We start from the raw sequence: 18,786 nt of genomic DNA on the forward strand, positions 1-18,786 counted from the left end.
TCAAGATCAGATCAAGAATGGATGCTTAACTTAGTCACCCAGGTGCCCCAAGGGCTCAATACTTTAAACAAAATTGTGTCCAGTGGAACAAAACTGCCTTAGGGCCTGCTACAAGGGTGGAAATCAATACAACAGGATACTCCATCCACTCCCACCACCCCTTAGTTATTTTCTATCTTTTTACAAATTAGGGCTCTATAGGGTTTTGTCAAAAAAAAAAAAAAAAAAACACACACACACACACACACACGTTTAAAACCCACTGAACTGAAAGATCTCTAAGGTTCCTTCCAGTTTATAATGTTCCACAATTTTATGATGTCTCTATCAATTCTGACTTATCACTGAAAGCACCAGATTTTGAACAGATTGTTGAACATTCTGCATATTGTTCTTATAATGTCTACCTTAGGATGACATTATGTTGGTTTGGGAGAAACTGAAAACCTGGGTATCATGGCTTCAAGTGGCTTTAAGAAAGAATCAACAGAGATACTCACTCCTGAAAGTACTTATGGTAAAAAAAAAAAATTGGTCAGTTAACAAAGTAACTGAAGACTTGGTAGATATAGGTGGTTGCCACTGTTGGTAACTATTCTCAAACTATTTAGTAACACTGCATCAATAGCAATTAATCTTAACACAAAAATATGTAGCTCCAGACATCACAACATAAATGAATTACACAGCAATACATTTAATGATAAGATTAAATCCCACTGTTCAATATAATAATTAAATGCCAACACCGACTTAAGGAAAAAATAAACCTCATTATGATGAAATAAATTCCTAAGACTGCTTGAACTGACTACAATATATACTACCATCAAAACAGAATTAAGTGGAAGCCTGTAAGTATTCTTCCAAAAGCCTGAACACAGTGAACTACATTACTTGATCCCTGCCTGTGTACTCATTTCTGCTACTGTAATTCCCATGGAGCATAACCAGTACCAATCATAACAAAAGAATCAAGTGAAGAGCCCAGGGAGATGCTCGGTTTTAGGAATCTCTAATCTGGTATAAATTCCACTCATAGGGAAAACAAAAATAGTTACTAGTGAGACAGTCATATATAGCTGAATTGTTCTTCTATTAGTTCACCCATCAAAAACTATTATCATTTGGCTCAAATATGAAATTTACACTGGTTCTGTTCATTAATGCCTTCAATTCTCTAAAGTATAAGTTTGAGTCATCCGTCTGGAAAGTTTGTACACACCACCTTCAGGAGTCTGCCTGTAGAGCTGCTGGAGCTCTTTTCAGAAGCACCCACACAGGTGCTGCGAACAGGCGGGGGCATTTCAAGAACAGACTTGCCTTCACTCAACATGCAGAGACAGAATTTAGTACTACTAAGTAACTGCCCACCACTGCGCACATGCACACGTGTACACACGCAGTGGCACACACATACACGTGCACACACACACACAAAACTGAACAAGACAACATGAAAATGGACACAAAAACAAAACCCAAACAACAGAAAACAATTTATGGTTGGTGTTCCATTTAGCTATAAGACAGTATGTTCTACGGAAATTCATAGATATTAGGTAAACTTCAGTGGCAGATGTCTTTTAAAAAAAGAGATATATAGGTATAATTGTGTTCTCAGAGGCGTCATCACCTGACAGACATCAGAACGGATGCCAGTTTTCCAAAATCCTTGACTACTCAGCTCCACAGTTACTTCTCGCCTCATTGTATTCTTCTGTCGTATTTTTTGGAGCGCTTCCTAAAAAAGAACTCATTACGATAAGTAACCTGACAGTTGTAAGGTAATATTAAGCCAAACATCAAGCATTAGACTATAAGCTGGATTCACTGAATATCACCCTTATATTCAGGTATTCAAACCTCTTTATGCCAAATTACAATATTTTATTTGAAATGAAGGCCAGGATCCTCAAAGCCTTGGGTGTAAGTCGGTCTTTCCTGGTAACTACATAAGAAAAAAAATCTAAACCAAATCGACTATTCTGGTGAGTTCAAGTAAAAAATGACCTTGTACTGATAAACAAAATGTGATGTTTGGGACTTAAAATCATCATGTAAAAATTATACTTATATCAAGCCTTATGTTAAGCATTTACATCTAAGAAAGACAATCAGTAAATTAACCTGCAACCCACCTAATTCTAAAAGTTGCTTCTAATTTGCAAAACCCTTACAAAAACTCTTGCAGGGGTACATTTTATTTTAAAAAGACAATGATTCAAAACTTTTGCAAGACATAATCAAGACTTTGCAAGACTCTTCCCTTTTACCTCCCTTCAAAAAACTAATTATAAAAAATAATTTTATATTTGTATGCTTACTCAATAAGAATCTCACAGGAACTCATCTCACAGGAACTCACAACAACAACTACTGCACCACTCCCACCATTAAGTGCCTACCACAGACCAAATACCATTGGGGGGAAAGTTCAATGGAGTATTTCAGAAGTCCACACAAGCACCTATTTCCCTGGGTCCACCAACAGAGAGAAATTTGAGTCAGCCTCTCTTAGCCTTGTTTCCCTCCTTTTTAATGAAGATGTCTGGCTCAAATCACAGGAAGTGGACAAGACCAGAATTCAAACGCTTTTCCCATCTTCAAAGTCTGGTTCTCTTATACTACCAAAGCAGAATAAAACTTCAATGAGATAAAATCTATGTTGACATTGAATCCACTTATTCTTAAAATTATGAATTAAGAATTAAAACATAAATAATCCTGGAATACAGGGATAATACTACCCATTAGTAAAAAATATGGAATTTGGGATATAAAACCTTAGAAGTTCACCCTACTAAACTAACAGACATATGGAAGATAATCTTTTACAACCTTAAGATGAAGAAACTTGAGTAAGACCCACGTTGTACTATATGCAGTCTAATTAATGATAAAAAACTGACCTAGCAAGTTTTAAAATTTGGAAAATTTCTAAAAGATACATTTATTCCCAATCGTAGGAATCCATGAAGAAACTGGTCTTTTTAGGGGCAAAATGCTTAGATACTGAAAGATGGAAAAGAAAATCAATCTATATACCAATGTGAGGAAAAAGTATGATATTTTTAAGTGTTTTTCCACCTTATTCTAGAAGAATGGTGTAATGCAATAATCTTGAAATAAATCTGAAGCACATCATCATTTATCACAGAACAGGATTTGATACCAACCTCCCTTTGTGCCAGCTTCTGTTTGTCAGTTTGTTTAACTTTGGGACTATTTGCTAGGAGGTGACGAAGTTTCACATAACTCTTCCACAGTTTCTGGTACCTAAGGAAAAGGACAGACAGACATCTCAGACAAGGAGTATGAGAATCTGAAGTGCAATAAAACCAGTTGTTTTAATAGGCCTGCTGAATCATAAATTACATTCTTTTGGAGATCCTTAATGGTAACAAACCTTCATTCTAAGGAAGGATATGATTTGGGGGCAGTGGGGCAGGATGACCAAGAGTCATCTGGAACCTAGTAATTAAGTTCATTATTATAAGTCTGTGTTGAAAATGAGGTGTCACTATATGCCTAAATCTCTCTGGAAAGAATTCCAAAGAAACATAAAAACCAACAGAAATATGTATCATTTCTCATCATTACCTATTTTATTTAAATATGTACTTTCTGAGGTTGTTGAAAGAAAGATCCCTTACTTAACAAGGATACTGTCGGTCTCTGAACTGCCTACATTGAAAATAAAAGCTGGAGAATATTAGAAAAGAGAACCCCATCCATGCCAATACCCAAGCTACACAGATGTCTCCATTTCTCCACTGGAGAAGGAAAAAGACGAATGGTGTGCACCAATTTGTATTTACCATGACAAAAATAAGCTTATTTGTTGCAGCCAAATATGGGATAAGCTGGCTCAGTGTAAAGGATCCTGTTAAAGCGTCCTGGGAATGAAGAGAAATGCGGTCCTTTAGCAGCACACAGTCCTGCCATCGGAGAGTCCACGACAGCCTATCACATTCTACTAACATTTTTGACAAGAAGGGACTTTCAAAGAATTTTGTCATATTCAAACTGCTCCTTTCTCGGCCTTAGCTGGGTCTCTCCTTTTTGGTAACAATTTTTTAGAGAATGGAGGAAAGAAAGAAGTACTTACACAGTGCCTGGTTCACTGCTTCATACTTTTATCCAAAGGGGGGAAAAAAAGAACAAAACCCTTTAGCCTCTTCTAATGTATCAGCCAGAATTGTATTTATGAATTGAAAATCTCCCATGCCCTTTTCTCCCATTATGAATCCTTAAAAAAAAAAATTAAGTCAGGAAACCATTTTTTCGTTTGTTTAACGAGGTAGGAAATCCAAACACTTCTGAAGAATATAATGGAACTATTTCTATTCCCACACATCCTCAGCTTCTCCCAGAAAAACACTAACAAGCGAGTTGGAAAAACTCAAACGTGGAAAGTAACATCAATTCTAAGAGTCAGAAGTCATGCCTTCTCCTTAGAACACAACCTTTGACTTTGCATAGGATCCTGAGCTTATTAAGATGCCTCCCAAAATAGAACTCTGCATAAATCCGGCAGTGCTAGGAACCAACATGGTGTTACTTTCCTCTAGAGTACACTGGAAAAGTAAATAATAATAATAACAATAAATATTATAATGATGAATAAAGGAAAAGTTCCTTAAAGGTTAAAAACATACAGGACTCATGTTGACCAAAACTGCCAAGGATAATCCTATTGAATAATAATTACCTACAGTCAAATCAATAGAGAAAATAATTCTTCAGGAGCTACCAAAACGTGTTTCATTTGGTAACCTAAATTTGGAAACATGGCTCATTTCAGGTCTTAATTTTTTACAAAGAAAGCATCCACTAAAGGGTATTCCTCTGCTAATTCAGCTGTTAGTAGAAGGTGAAATTGGCTATGACAAACACTGAGAAATATCTTACTGTGGATCTCCTGCATAACTCAACTGTGCAGGGCGTATCCCAAAATGGACGATAATCGGAAAAGTAATCACATCAGGGTTGAACTGTTCACGATCCAGTTGATCAATGCGGACAGAGCTAGGTTTCTAGAGAGAAAAATCAAAGCCGTTTATTCCCATAAGAAGACTTTCAATATTGACTTTAACCTAAGTAAGGAAGAAATTAATCGGGTTTTTTTCTGGGAAAGCCTCATCCCCCAAGGGAAAATGTCATTTAAAATACTTTAATCATAGCAGCTATTCTATATAAAAACTATAATGTCATCCCTGTAAATGAGTCTATGCCATTTGGCATAATGAACAATGAGTCTGTCCTTTTTTGTAGTCCACATAGAAACCTTTAAAAATTAAACTTTTAAAAGGACACCTAGTCAGATATAACTTTTCCTTAACCTCTCTAAAGACACGGGAAATATTCCACATTACAGGGAAGAAATGTGCTGGCTTATTCTGTTTCATTTCACATATCAAATGAATGGCTTACTTCTACTCAGGGTACACAGATGCCTCTCTCCATATTTTTTTCCATTAGTTCTCTATGTACCTTGTTTTTTTCCTTTCTTTTGTTTAAATTGCAGTAGAATTCATATATATCATTATATTGGTTTCAGGTATAGGACATAATAATTCAATATTTGTATACACCATGAAATGATCACCACAGTCTAGTTAGCAACTGTCACCATACAAAGCTACAAAATTTTTTCTTATGATAAGAACCTTCAAGATCTTTTCTTGGCAACTTCCAAATATGCAACACAGTATTACTGACTTATACTCACTATGCTTTACATTACATCGCCATGACTTATATATTTTATAACTGAAAGTGTATACCTCTTGATCCCCTTCACTCATTTTGCCCACTCCCCTTCCTCTCTGGCAACCATCAATCTGTTCTCTGTATCTAAGTTTGGCTTTGCTTTGTCCATTCATTTTGTTTTTTGATTTCACATGTAAGGGAAATCATACAGTGTTTGTCTTTTTCTGGGACTTATTTCACTTAGGGTAATACCATCAAGGTCCATTCATGTTGTTGTAAATGGTAAGATTTTATTCTTTTTTATGGCTGAGCACTATTCCATTGTGCGTGTGTATTCATCTAGTGATGAACACCGATTTTTTTCCGTATCTTGACTACTGTAAATAATACTGCTAGAACATAAACGTTCATATCTTTTTGAATTCGTGGTTCTGTTTCCTTCAAATAAATACTCAGAAGTGGAACTCATGGGTCATGTGGTATATTTTCAGTTTTTTGAGGAACCTCCATACTGTTCTCCACAGTGACTGCACCAATGTACACTCCCAATAGTATACAAGGGTTACTTTTTCTCCACACCCTCACCAACACTTGTTATTTCTTGTCATTTTGGTAATAGCCATTCTGAAAGGTACAAGGTGACAATTCATGATTTTGATTTGCATTTTCCTAATGATTAGTGATGTTGAGCATCTTTTCATATGCCTGTTGGCCATTTGTATCTTCTCTGGAAAAATGTCTATTCAGATCTTCTGTCCATTTTTAATCAAATTATTTGGGTTTTTTGGTTATTGAACTGTGTGAGTTCTTTATATATTTTGGATATTAACCCTTTATTGGATATCTGATTTGCAAATATCTTCTCCCATTCAGTAGGTGGCCTTTTCATTTTGTTGATGATCTCCTTCACTGAACACAAGTTTTTCAGTTTGATGTAGTTCCATTTGTTTACTTTTGCCTTTGTTGCCTTTGCGTTTTTGGAGTCCGGTACGAAAACATCATTGCCCAGACCAATGCCAAAGAGATTCCATCTATGTTTTCCCCTGTAAGTTTCATGGTTTCAGATCTTACATTCAAGTCTTCAGTCCATTTTGAGTTAATTTTTGCATATGGCATAGGTAGTGGTCCAATTTCATTCTTTCACATGTGGCTGTCCAGTTTTCCCAACACCATTTATTGAAGAGACTTCCTTTCCCCATTGTATATTCTTGCCTCCTTTGTCATAAATTAATTTACCATATATGCAGGAGTTTATTCCCAGGCTCTCTATTCAGTTCCACTGATCATTGTGTCTATTTTTCTTTTTGCTAATGCCATACTGTTTGATTACTATAGCCCTGTTGTATAGTTTGAAATCAGGGAACATGATGCCTCCAGCTCTGTTCTTTCTTAAGACTGTTTTGGCTAGTCAAAATCTTTTGTGGTTCCACACAAATTTTAGGATTGTTTATCCTATTTCTGTGAAAAATGCCATTAGAATTTTGATAGGGGTTGCACTGAATCCACAGATTTCTGTGAGCAATATGGACATTTTAATAATATTAATTCCAATCCATGAGCACAGAACACCTTTTCATTTGTGTCTTCAATTTCTTTCATCAACGTCTTACAGTTTTCAGAGGACAGGCCTTTCACTTCCTAGTTTCAATTTCCTCCTAGGTGTCTTATTCTTTTGATGTAATTATAGATGGGACTGTTTTCTTAATTTCTCTTTCTGATAGTTTGCTGTTAATATATAAAAATCCAACAAATTTTTATGTGTTGATTTTTTTTTACCCTACAACTACACTGAATTCACTTATTGGTTCTAACAGTTTTTTGGTGGAACCTTTAGAGGTTTTCTATATATAAAGTCATATCATCCACAAATAGTGACAGTTTTACTTCTTCCATACAATTTGGATGCCTTTTATTTCTTTTTCCTGCCTAACTGCTCTGGTAGGACTTCCAATACATGTTGAATAAAAGTGAGCATCCTTGTCTTACTCCCGATCTTATGTATTCCTTTAATTCTACACCTTTAAAATAGAAGGTATGGTGGTACAAAAACCAAATGGTTAAGCTTCTCATTATGTCCATGGAGAACACTTTTTAATTTTAACAGAAGCCTCATTTTTTTTATTCTAATACAGGAAGAAGTGAACAGGTGCTTCCTTCTTCAGTTAACAACATACTGTTTGTGAAATACCTTTCTTTCATCCTAAAAGGTGAAGTTTGTGAAAAGATGGTAAAAGCTATTATATAACCTCCTTGCTTATAATCCAGCTCTCACAGCAGTCCCTAATTAGAAACTAAACTCTTTGACTCAGCTGCTTTAGAGCCAAATGCCACAGAGTTGATCCACGTGGAGGCCAATAAGATTCGTTCTGCCATACAGCAATGCCCACAGTCAGAGTCTGGTTGGTGGCCTGGTTTAACCAGGACAGAGGGGTTTCAATGGTAAAACTGAGAAAACCCCCAGCAACTGAAACAAGCTGGTTACCCTACCCATAATTGTAGCCCCACTCAGCCATCTGACAAATCCAAGTAAGTGACAAAATAAATACATCTGTGTAAATTCATACACATTGATTAGAAAACAATGTACACTTAAGTTTTAAAAGAATATTTAAATGTCACTTAACAGTCAAAAGTTCACTAGTATTTGGAAAAGTTGAACTCTGCTCTCAAAATTAATAAACTTCTTGGAGAAGATTTTCTAGAAACAGGTAACCTAATATGAAATTATTTAAACGCCCATCATCAGTAGCAACATGTTATTTATGTCTAAGAAATGTTACCGAGATTTTGTATATCTAAGCAGCAGGATACAGTTTTAAAAGAGGAATCGCACAACTGAAAATGCCAGTGAATTATTCATGTTTTCATGATTTTAAACACCATGCTATGGCATCAACCAAAGAAATTGTGATTTAAAATATCTATAGCATCTCTAAATTTACAGAGGGGCAAGATGAAATAAGTTCTAGACTTTGGCCACACCCTACAATATCCATCATACCAGCTTTGAGGAAGAATAAAAAAAAGTTCTTGCTAATGACCAAAGTATTCCCTGGCAGAGGCAAAGTGCCTCAGGAGGGAGATTAATTCTTTTAAGTTCTGCAGCAATAAAGTACTTAATGTGACCATAATGGCTTGAAAAATTTAATAAAGTCTCCAATATTCTTACCACTGGGTAATCTTTCAAAGCAAGCACTGCAGAGGATAAAATGTGATGCCATATCTACTCTGCTCTATTCGCAAAAGATATAATGAAATGATGTTTCCATGATACTGAATTTCAGAATATTTTCCTCCTTTAAACATATTTTTATTAATTTTAACATGTCACCAAGTCTGGCACCCAAACTTATCTTTCTTAATTTATTTCTGATTACTTCCCAACATAAACCTTTCATCCTGATTAATCTGGTTTCATTATCTTCAAAACTGACCATTTATCCTTCCAAGTATATGAATTTATTCATGCCAATAAATTCTACAATTTCTCAATTCCTTAAAGACCTCCCTGTAGCCTTTATGAAGTATCCCTGGCAGCCTGGTCCAGGGATCCCGCCTGAAACTACAGGCCTTCTTGATTGGCTTTTCGACTGACTAGTCCACTGATTCAACAATTCATCGCAGACTACTTTCACATGGCTATGCCACGAGTTTGTGCCCGGACAAACAACATATATAATCTATGTACTTCACTAACACCTAGCTCAAACAGTAGTCCTTCAACAAAGGAGCTAAATGATAATCATGGCAATGGAGTAAATATCCTCAATGCCTTTGGCTCAAAAACAAGCAATGGATGAATCAGAAAAGCACTGCGGGATTTTTTTTTAAACTAGAGATCCTTGGGCCCCATACTTGAAGTATATATGGGTGGGGACAGTCAGGGCATTCTTACATTTTCAAAAGCTTTCCAACTGATTCTAGGATTTTAGGAAATGTTAACCATTCTGTGGAAGGAAGCCCCAGGGTGAAAGTGTTCCCAAAGTGTCTACTACAGATCATGAGACTCTTCAGGCAGACCCACCAAGATGAAAAGGTGTGTCTCCCACCACCGTCACCCCCACCCATCCTCTGACCCCACTTTAAAACTGGCAGAAGAAATGTAAATTAATGCAACTATTTAAGAAGAAAAACCAAATTCACAGTTATATTGTCATAATGCTATGACTTATAGATTTTAGAGTTACTTTAACAATTATTTATGTGGCCTAACAATGTAATTGTAAAAACTGTATGATTAAGTTTTAAACAAGTTTTATGTTTAAACATATTTTTATTAAGCACTTTCACTGTCTAAATTTGTTTGAAACAATCAGTATTAGCTGGAATGTTTGATTTGTAAATAGTAACATTTTGTCTGTACAGATGTTACTGTCATGCTAGAAAAAGTTGATCCAGAGTTTTTATTTTTATGAATCAAGGCTATTAAACAATTTGGCAGCCTTTTAAAAACAACAGCTTTGTTTAAATAGATTACTGTTTCTTTACATAAAAATATTTTAATTCTCCATTTCTGGAAAACTTTATCCTGATAAGAAGCCAATATATAATTATTTTATGATTACAGTAACATACTTTAGAGAAAAAACTTTTAATTCATATAAATATACAAAAGAGCATTTTCTTTATAAGAGAATCTATTTAACTTTTGACTTTCTGCTCTTAATATTTTCATTTTTACTTCAAGAATTAACATTACAGGCTAATTTTTAGAAAAAAAAAATAAGAAACAAAGAAATGGGAAATACTGGTAATAAGTATGGCAAAGGATCAATGAAAAAGGACAAGTATCACAAAAGAAAATTAGACAAGAGATAGTAATAGGTCATTATCAAAAGAAAACATGAAAGGCCAAGAAACATTTAAAATACCAATTTTTGCTAGAAACCAAAATACATACTGAACTACATAATTTTTCCCCCGGGTAAATTGATAGTATTTTTGTTAAACTAGTACACTATAACCAATATGGAGACATGGGCATGCTCATATACTCCCGGTCAATGTGCAAATTTTAGAACCTTTCTAGAAGGCAATTTACAACATGTATCAAAAGCCTTAAAAACGTGCGTATCTTCAGGGGCTCCTGGGTAGCTCAGTCAGTTGAGCATCCAACTCTTGGTTTCAGCTCAGGCCATGATCTCACAGTTTCATGAGTTTGAGTCCCCTGTCGGGCTCTGCACTAACAGTGCGGCGTGTGCTTGAGATTCTCCCTTTCCCTGCCCCTCCCCTGCTCACACTCTCTGTCTCTCTCAAAATAAATAAATAAAAACTTTTTAAAATGTGTATATCTTCAGCCTACTAATATCATTTATGGGACTTCTTCCTAAAATATTAAACGGACACATAATCAATGATACATACATATTTATGTATATATGTGTTTATACATGCATATACAAATTCACTACAGCACTATTTGTGACAGCAAAACTCTGGAAGCAACCTAGGTGTCCAATAATAGGGGGTAAATTAAATAACTTAGGAGCCTTTTCAAATTATACTCATAAAGAAATTAAGACTATGAAAAATTAATTTTGTGGTTGTTTCTGGAAAAGGAAGAAAAGAAAAACATCTGAATATTAATATTTAATTGTATGATGCCAATTTTGTTTTAAAACAATATGAAAGTCTCTAAAGAGGTTAGAAAAGTAAATAGTAATATCTCTGGAAAATGGAACCATGGATAACTTTTATTGTCTTCTCTGGGATGTTTTCTCTATTATCTTAATTTTCTATAGTGAAGTATGTTACTTTTATACTCAGAAAAAAATCAGATATGAACATATCTAAAAACTTTTAAATTCTCCATAATGGGCAAAATTTACTAATCAGAGAAATTTACTACTCAATATGACTACCTTGTCAATTTTTTTTTATTTACTAAATATTTAAAAGGAAAAATTACTTGGGGCACCTGGGTGGCTCAGTCATTAAGCACCTGACTCTCGATTTCAGCTCAGGTCATGATCTCATGGTTTGTGGAATCAAGCCCCACAATGGGCTCTGTGCTGACAGTGTGGAGCCTGATTAGGGTTCTGTTTCCCTTTCTCTCTGCCCCCCCAAATAAATAAATAAACATTAAAAAAATAAAATGAAATTTAAAAAAGGGAAAATTATTCAAAGGACAAGAATGAATACTTAAAACTTTTAAAATGTTTTGTTACTGTTTTTGTCAACATTCAAACCTGGAAAGAGTCTCAGAACATGTAATTCAGTCTCAGAACGTGAAAGCACCAGAACATACCGTTCCAGGGTTGGTGACGATCATGCCTTTGCATTCTTCTGCGTATTTCTGCCATTCAAGTTCTTCCCACTGAAGCATATTGGCGATCTCCTCTTCGGGAACCAGGGCTTTGCTACACCGTAATAAGTAAAGGAGAATCTGGTGCATGGATAGCACTTCCTTTCCTCCATCTAGAGTAGGAGTGGAAAGAGAGGGAAAAATAAGGCTACTTAACAGCCAATCATCAGCTGAATAAGGAAAAACAAAACAATAAGGGGAAAAAAGGACATTTATAAAAAAGAAATTTAGAATTTACATTGTTTAACCAGGTGCCAAATAATACAAAAGCCATTTGTTTCACTGATGAACAGTGCTCATAAACCATCTCATTTACTAAAATGGCAACAACAACATTATAAATGATAAAAGGCTCCATTTGTGAGGCATGAATATAAAAAAAGTGCCTACCTAAATAAATTTAAAACCACCTAGCATAAAGAGCCACAGTTTATAATATACAGAACTATGTTATGTCTTAAATATTTTATCATTCCTTCTAAGGTAACAGATGAAAGCTCTTTAGAAGTGATGTTACTGTCTTAAGGAAATTCTAAGCTTTTATGAGGTATTTATGGATGTTTCCAATAAGCTATTGTTGCATTATGGTCTAATTTTTTGGTGCTAATGTGCTGCACCTGCCGTGATGAATAGCACTAAAAAGCCTGTACTAATATCATGAAGATCATTATGGAGTTAGTACACGGAAAAAATACCAAGTACTCTGAGGCTTACAGAAGCATATGTTACCAAGTACAGAGCATAAAAACAACAAAGGACATAATTAAAGTACCTTGGAAAGAGCCAATTAATCTGGTACTTGATGAACCAAAGACATTAATATAATGTGGCCATTAATTTTGTGTTCACATGCTTCTGCCGTCTCTTTGGGCTTAACTTCTTGACCAATGTATGCAACCACCTTGTACCCCTTTTCTTTGCCTAATCTCGACCCAAGGAAGGACAAGAAGTCTGAAGGTATGGGGAACAATGACCACCCTCCCCAGGTCAGGAGATATGCTAGGAACTGCAACATAGGGCCAAACACTTCATGGAGAAACAAGGGGACCAAGATGATGGGGATGGGTGGGCACAGATGAGAGTGTCCTATTTGTGCTAGAGGGATTAGTGGTACCCAAGGAATTTGGGTTACTAGAAAGAGGATAAAAGATCTTTATATAAGTTGCTGTGAGATAAGAGCCTGGACAGGATTACACATCTGAGAAAGAAGAAAGTAAAGATCAAAATTCCTTTTTGATCTGTATTTTTTTTTAAATCTCAGATGCTGTTATGGAACTGGACAGCATTGCTGCTCTAGAGCTACTATATATGTAGGCATGCATTCATTCACTAAATACTTGCTTATATGCAGTAAGTATTTACTGAGCACCTATTATGCAGCAGGCACTCTTCTAGACCCTGGAGACACAATGGTGACCTAAACAGCTAAAACCCCCTATATTCCAGAGAAGGGAAAGAGACCATAAAAAACAACTACATGACAGAGCAGGTCAAGATGAACATTCTTCCGTGAAGCAGAATCAAAATGGGCAAGGCACTACGGCTGTATTTAAAATGGTGGTCAGGAAACGAGTCTTCAAACAGGTGTCATGTGAGCAAAGACTAGAAGGAAGCAGAGGAACCCACCATGCAGCAATCTGGGAGAAGAGTGTCTCCCAGACACTTCTTTCATTTCAATCTCCCTGCATATAAGATGTCTTCCTCAATCCATGATGTTCCCCTCTTTGCTAAGGAGCCCAGCAAAGCCACAATGCCTCTCTGTCTGAGCCCCCCGTGGTCTCTACTTCCAGGGGGTCTGAGGCAAACAGATGGACAAGAGAACTTTAAAACCAGAATACGCTGATGTATGCTACATGTGTATACATACTGAACAGCAGAGAGAAAGGAACCCTAGAGAGCCCCGAGAAGAACTACCACACTGACTAGATTCACTAGGAACCAAGAAAAGAACAAAATAATATTTGGCTCATAATCTCTACATTTGGTAGTACCCCTAAAGAGAACTCTGAGCCTACAAGGATCCAACAGAAGCCCAGGATGCCATAGGAAGGTGGAGAGTGTTGTTCTGTTATAAGGATTAGAAAAAAACACTCAGATTTTATTTGGGGAGACTGGTGTACGGTGGAAGGAGCAAATACATGCAACGCCAGGTATACAAAAGAGCACTAGAACCTCCCTACTAGCAGTTACGGAGGGCTGACTTCCTAGCCCCGCAAAGAGAAGTGAAATAGAATTTGCAGCTACGAGCATGGAACTAGAGGGTATTATCCTAAGCAAAATTAGTCAGTCAGAGAAAGACAAATATCATATGACTTCACTCATATAAGGACTTTAAGACACAGAACAGATAACACAAGGGAAGAGAAGCAAAAATAATATAAAAACAGGGAAAGGGACAAAACATAAGAGACTCTTAAATATGGAGAACAGAGGGTTACTGGAGGGGTTGTGGGAGGGGGGATGGGCTAAATGGGTAAGGGGCATCAAGGCATCTACCCCTGAAATCACTGTTGCACTATATGCTAACTTGGATGTAAATTTAAAAATAAATAAACAAACAAACAAAACAAAACAGCAATGAAATAGACTAAGTGCTATGAATTTAAAGCAAAAAGTCTAAAAAAACAAAAAGTATTGGAAGAGGGGAATACCTGAGCCTACAAACCAAGGGCAAAGCCCAATTTAGAAGAATACCAGCAAGATAAAGAAAAAAGGCCACCAAATGCTCCTAAGAATGCTTTTACCTAGTTCACATACAAAGCTGCTAATGAGAAAAGAGAGCTTTATAGCAGCATCAAAACTAGAGCCATGTAAAAACATACACATCGGTGCAAAGTCGGTGATGCTGAAGGAGAAATTGTAAATCCGTGCTGAAACCTGCTAAATATTTTAAATGGCAACTAACACCTAAAAAGATAGGTATTTACCACTGTGACAAAGCAGAAACTCAGGACAGATAACCGGAGATGAAAGTTTTACCCAGGGGAGGATCAAGGCACTACTCCAGGTCCAGTACTGGGGCGCAATCCTTGTGGAATGTAAGAAAAGGAAGATGAGACCAGAGTCCTGCCAGAGCCTGTGGGGCAAGGGCTGCATCCCTCACACCCAGCCCGGTAAAAAAGTCACTCCATAAATACTTGTGGAATGATTTTCTGAAGCAGATAAATAACATGGCCACTTGCTCACAGACTGCCATGAATTTACTAATGTTAATGAATTGGCTCTTTTGGTTTGTCTGTTTTGCTACATGTTTATGTTGGGGATTTATGGAACTATGTCACTGAGGGCTAGGAAGTAATTTTTATCTCATTGGCTGAGATAAATAGGACATGATATAAATGAGAAATGAGAGCGGGTAAGCTAAGGTTAGCAGGAATTCTGCCAGCACTGGGACTGGAGCTGTGACAACGGCTCATTATTCGGGAAGAACTGGAGTTTGTGTTTCGGGGAATGAATCTGGACAGTCATTAACGAACTGACAGACTTTATAAACTGTTTCTCAGAGACCCAATTCTCTCAGCTTATATTGCTTGATTATTTATATGCGGGGGGGGGGGGGGGGGGGACAATTTGTTAGGGAATCTGTGTTAAGAATATGGCTGGTTAAACAAGTATTTTTCAATGGTGTAATAGTTATTTTAAGAACTATAAAAATACCTTCCTCTTTCCTACATGGAGAATAACTGTATAACTGCATTATTATGTTTCCTGTATATTCCTGCTAACATGTCTTCACATAATCTCAACTTTTGAAAATGTGTATTAACAGGTATTTTCTAAACTCCCCCCTCAAAAAATCACTCTCCAAATAGAAAGTTATATTAAGATGCTATATCAATTGATGTTTTTATCCCACTACACTTGGCCCCCTGGGAATTTTGAGATAGTCTCCCTCTCTGGCTCTCTCTCAGCCATGCCTTGAAAACTGCTTCTCCAGAATGGGGCAATTTCCAGAAATCAATTTGCAAGGTAATAAACAGATTTGCAAAACGGATTCAGGAATTCCGAGGGTTTACTACAGTGATGATGTAAGCAATGACCAGGTTTCCCAGAAGTACAGCTTCCTGTCTTGAGTTATACCCTGCCTTGGCCCCAGGTAGAGCAAGAATAAAACCTTTAATTCAAGAAGAGCTCTTATCAATAGTCTGGCTACCAAAGGTAGAGGTAGGGATTGGAAAGAAACAAAAACTTGAGAAAATCCTTAAAATCTCAATAAACTAGTTGCTCTGTGATTTGACTCCTGGTAAACTGGCCTGCATTAAATAATCCTTGGTTTTAAACTATAAGCTTAATTTTGGATAAATCTGTATGGAGCAAATGAAACCACTGTCTTCAAAACTGTGTAAACTGGGGAACTAAAGAAAAATTATGATGACTGATACACTGTCAATTAGATATAATAATAAATTGATATAAATGAAAAGTAAATGAGAATGAGAGGATCATGAAATACCTGAAATATATGAAAGCTGCTCTTTCTCATAAGAGTTCAAGTAAGATACAGATAATCACCATGAGATTACATTTTGCCTGTCAGATAGACAAACTATAAAAGACATAATATCCAATGTGGACAGATACATAGAAAAAGGATACTGTTAAAAATGTTGGTTAGAACTACCTATTATGTCCTTTCTAGAGAACATGTGGGCAACATCTTTCTAGATTTAAAATGTGCATACTGTCTTAACAAATAATTTCACTTCTAGAACTCTAGCTCATAGAAGATGTACAAGACTATTGTTGAAGTATTCATATGTACTGGAGAAAAGAACAGAGATCTCTAAAATATTCGTCACTAGAGGAACTGTCCAAAAAATTAATGTCCATTCATACTACAGAATGCTATGAAGGTGTTAAAGAATAAGGCAATGTATTTTTATAGCGGATGTCTGAAATAGTCAAGTAAAAAAAGGCAAGCTGTATAACATATTTAGTGTTATCCCACTTGAAGAAGAAAAGCATAATTTTCCCTATATGGATTAAAACGAATACAAACCAAACCATTTATAGCACCTACTCATTTTCACCCTTCTAGAAGGGGATGTTTACTTTTTTGCTTTACACACTTTTGTATTATTTGTGTACATACACACACACACACACACACACACACACACACACACACAGTTGAGCCAATAAAGGGTAAAGGTAACACTTCAATTCTGTGAAGAAAGAATGATCTTTCCAATAAATGGTGCAGGGTCAACTGGATGTCCATATTTAAAAAAAGGAATCTTGATTCTTATACCAATTAGAGAAACAAATTTTGAGACATATTAAAGATCTAATTTCTAGAAAATACAGGAGAGTATCTTGATGACCTTAAGATAGGCAAAGATTTCATAAACAAGATACAAAAAGCTCTAAGCATAAAAGGAAAATTGGGTATAGACTATGTTAAAATTAAGAATTTATGTTCATCAAAAATCACCATTAAGATAATTAAAAAGCAATCAACAGAGGAGGTATTAGCAATCTATACATCTCACAAAAGTCTCATCTATAATCCATATACTATATACCTACAAATAAATGAGAAAAAGGCAGACATCACTGAGTAGAAAAATAAGCTAAAGACTTAAACAGACACTTCAAAAGACAATATCCAAATAGTTAATATATGAAATGATGCTCCATTTCATAAGTCATTAGGGAAATGAAAATTAAAACAATAATGTGATACCTCTGAACACTCAACAAAATGGCTAACTTGAAAAAGAAAGAAAAATGCCAGGTGTTGGTGAGAATGCAGAATAACTTGAAAGGTCATATAATACTACTGGTGGGGATGGAAAATGAAACAACCATTTTGGGAAACTGTTAGAAATTATCTACAAAGCTTAATATAAACACAACCAAAACTTCTATTCCACTCTTAGGTATATATCCACAATGAGAAAGCACAAATACACACTCACCAAAAGGCGTGTACAAGTATAACGATGAACATATGTATGGTATCTGAAAGAGCCAAAAACTGACAAAACCCAAGTGCCCATCAATCACAGATAGGTTGAATATATCTTAGTCATACCATATAATACTATGCAGTAATGAGAATGAACCAACTACAGTTAAGTATAACAGGTGTCTCAAAAACTCAATGCAAAATAAGACAAAAATAAAAAGGAACACACAATTATAGCTTTTATCATTAAAAAACAAGCAAAGCTAACATGGTGATTTTAAGTCAGAACAGAGGCTACCCTTGAGGAGCAGGGAGGTGACTGCAAAGGGGATCTTGGATGCTGATAATCTTGATCTGGGTGCTGAGTACACAGTCATATTCACTGTGCAAATTCACTGAAGTCTTATATTTATGATATGGGCATTTTTCAGTGTTTGTGTTATACTTCAACGGTTTACTTTTTAAAAATGAGAGACAGGGACGCCTGGGTGGCGCAGTCGGTTAAGCGTCCGACTTCAGCCAGGTCACGATCTCGCGGTCTGTGAGTTCGAGCCCCGCGTCAGGCTCTGGGCTGATGGCTCGGAGCCTGGAGCCTGTTTCCGATTCTGTGTCTCCCTCTCTCTCTGCCCCTCCCCCGTTCATGCTCTGTCTCTCTCTGTCCCAAAAATAAATAAAAAACGTTGAAAAAAAAATTAAAAAAAAATAAATAAATAAAATAAAAAAAATAAATAAAAATGAGAGACAATACAAGGGGCACTTGGGTGGCTCAGTCAGTTAAGCATCCGACTTTGGCTCAGGTCATGATCTCACAGTTTATAGGTTTGAGCCCTGTAAGCCTGGAGCCTGCTTCAGATTC

General features: G+C 36.1%; 1 protein-coding gene across 7 annotated transcripts in view; it reads right to left on the bottom strand.

Moving 5' to 3' along the window:
- DROSHA (drosha ribonuclease III) overlaps positions 1-18,786 on the bottom strand; it is a 124,452-nt gene that overhangs the window by 60,191 nt on the left and 45,475 nt on the right. For 6 of the 7 annotated variants that reach the window (XM_019450726.2, XM_019450727.2, XM_019450722.2 and 3 more), the window contains 4 exons: positions 11,963-12,132; positions 4,915-5,039; positions 3,180-3,279; positions 1,637-1,744 (listed from right to left, as the gene is read on the bottom strand). In XM_019450726.2, the coding sequence (XP_019306271.1) occupies positions 1,637-1,744; positions 3,180-3,279; positions 4,915-5,039; positions 11,963-12,132 (503 nt within the window). The remainder of the gene's footprint in view (positions 1-1,636; positions 1,745-3,179; positions 3,280-4,914; positions 5,040-11,962; positions 12,133-18,786) is intronic. The other variant, XM_019450725.2, reaches the window with a different exon arrangement.

This window comes from Panthera pardus, unplaced genomic scaffold (assembly GCF_024362965.1).
Source record: "Panthera pardus isolate Hobbes unplaced genomic scaffold, ASM2436296v1 HiC_scaffold_2, whole genome shotgun sequence".
In the NCBI taxonomy this organism is placed as follows: domain Eukaryota; kingdom Metazoa; phylum Chordata; class Mammalia; order Carnivora; family Felidae; genus Panthera; species Panthera pardus.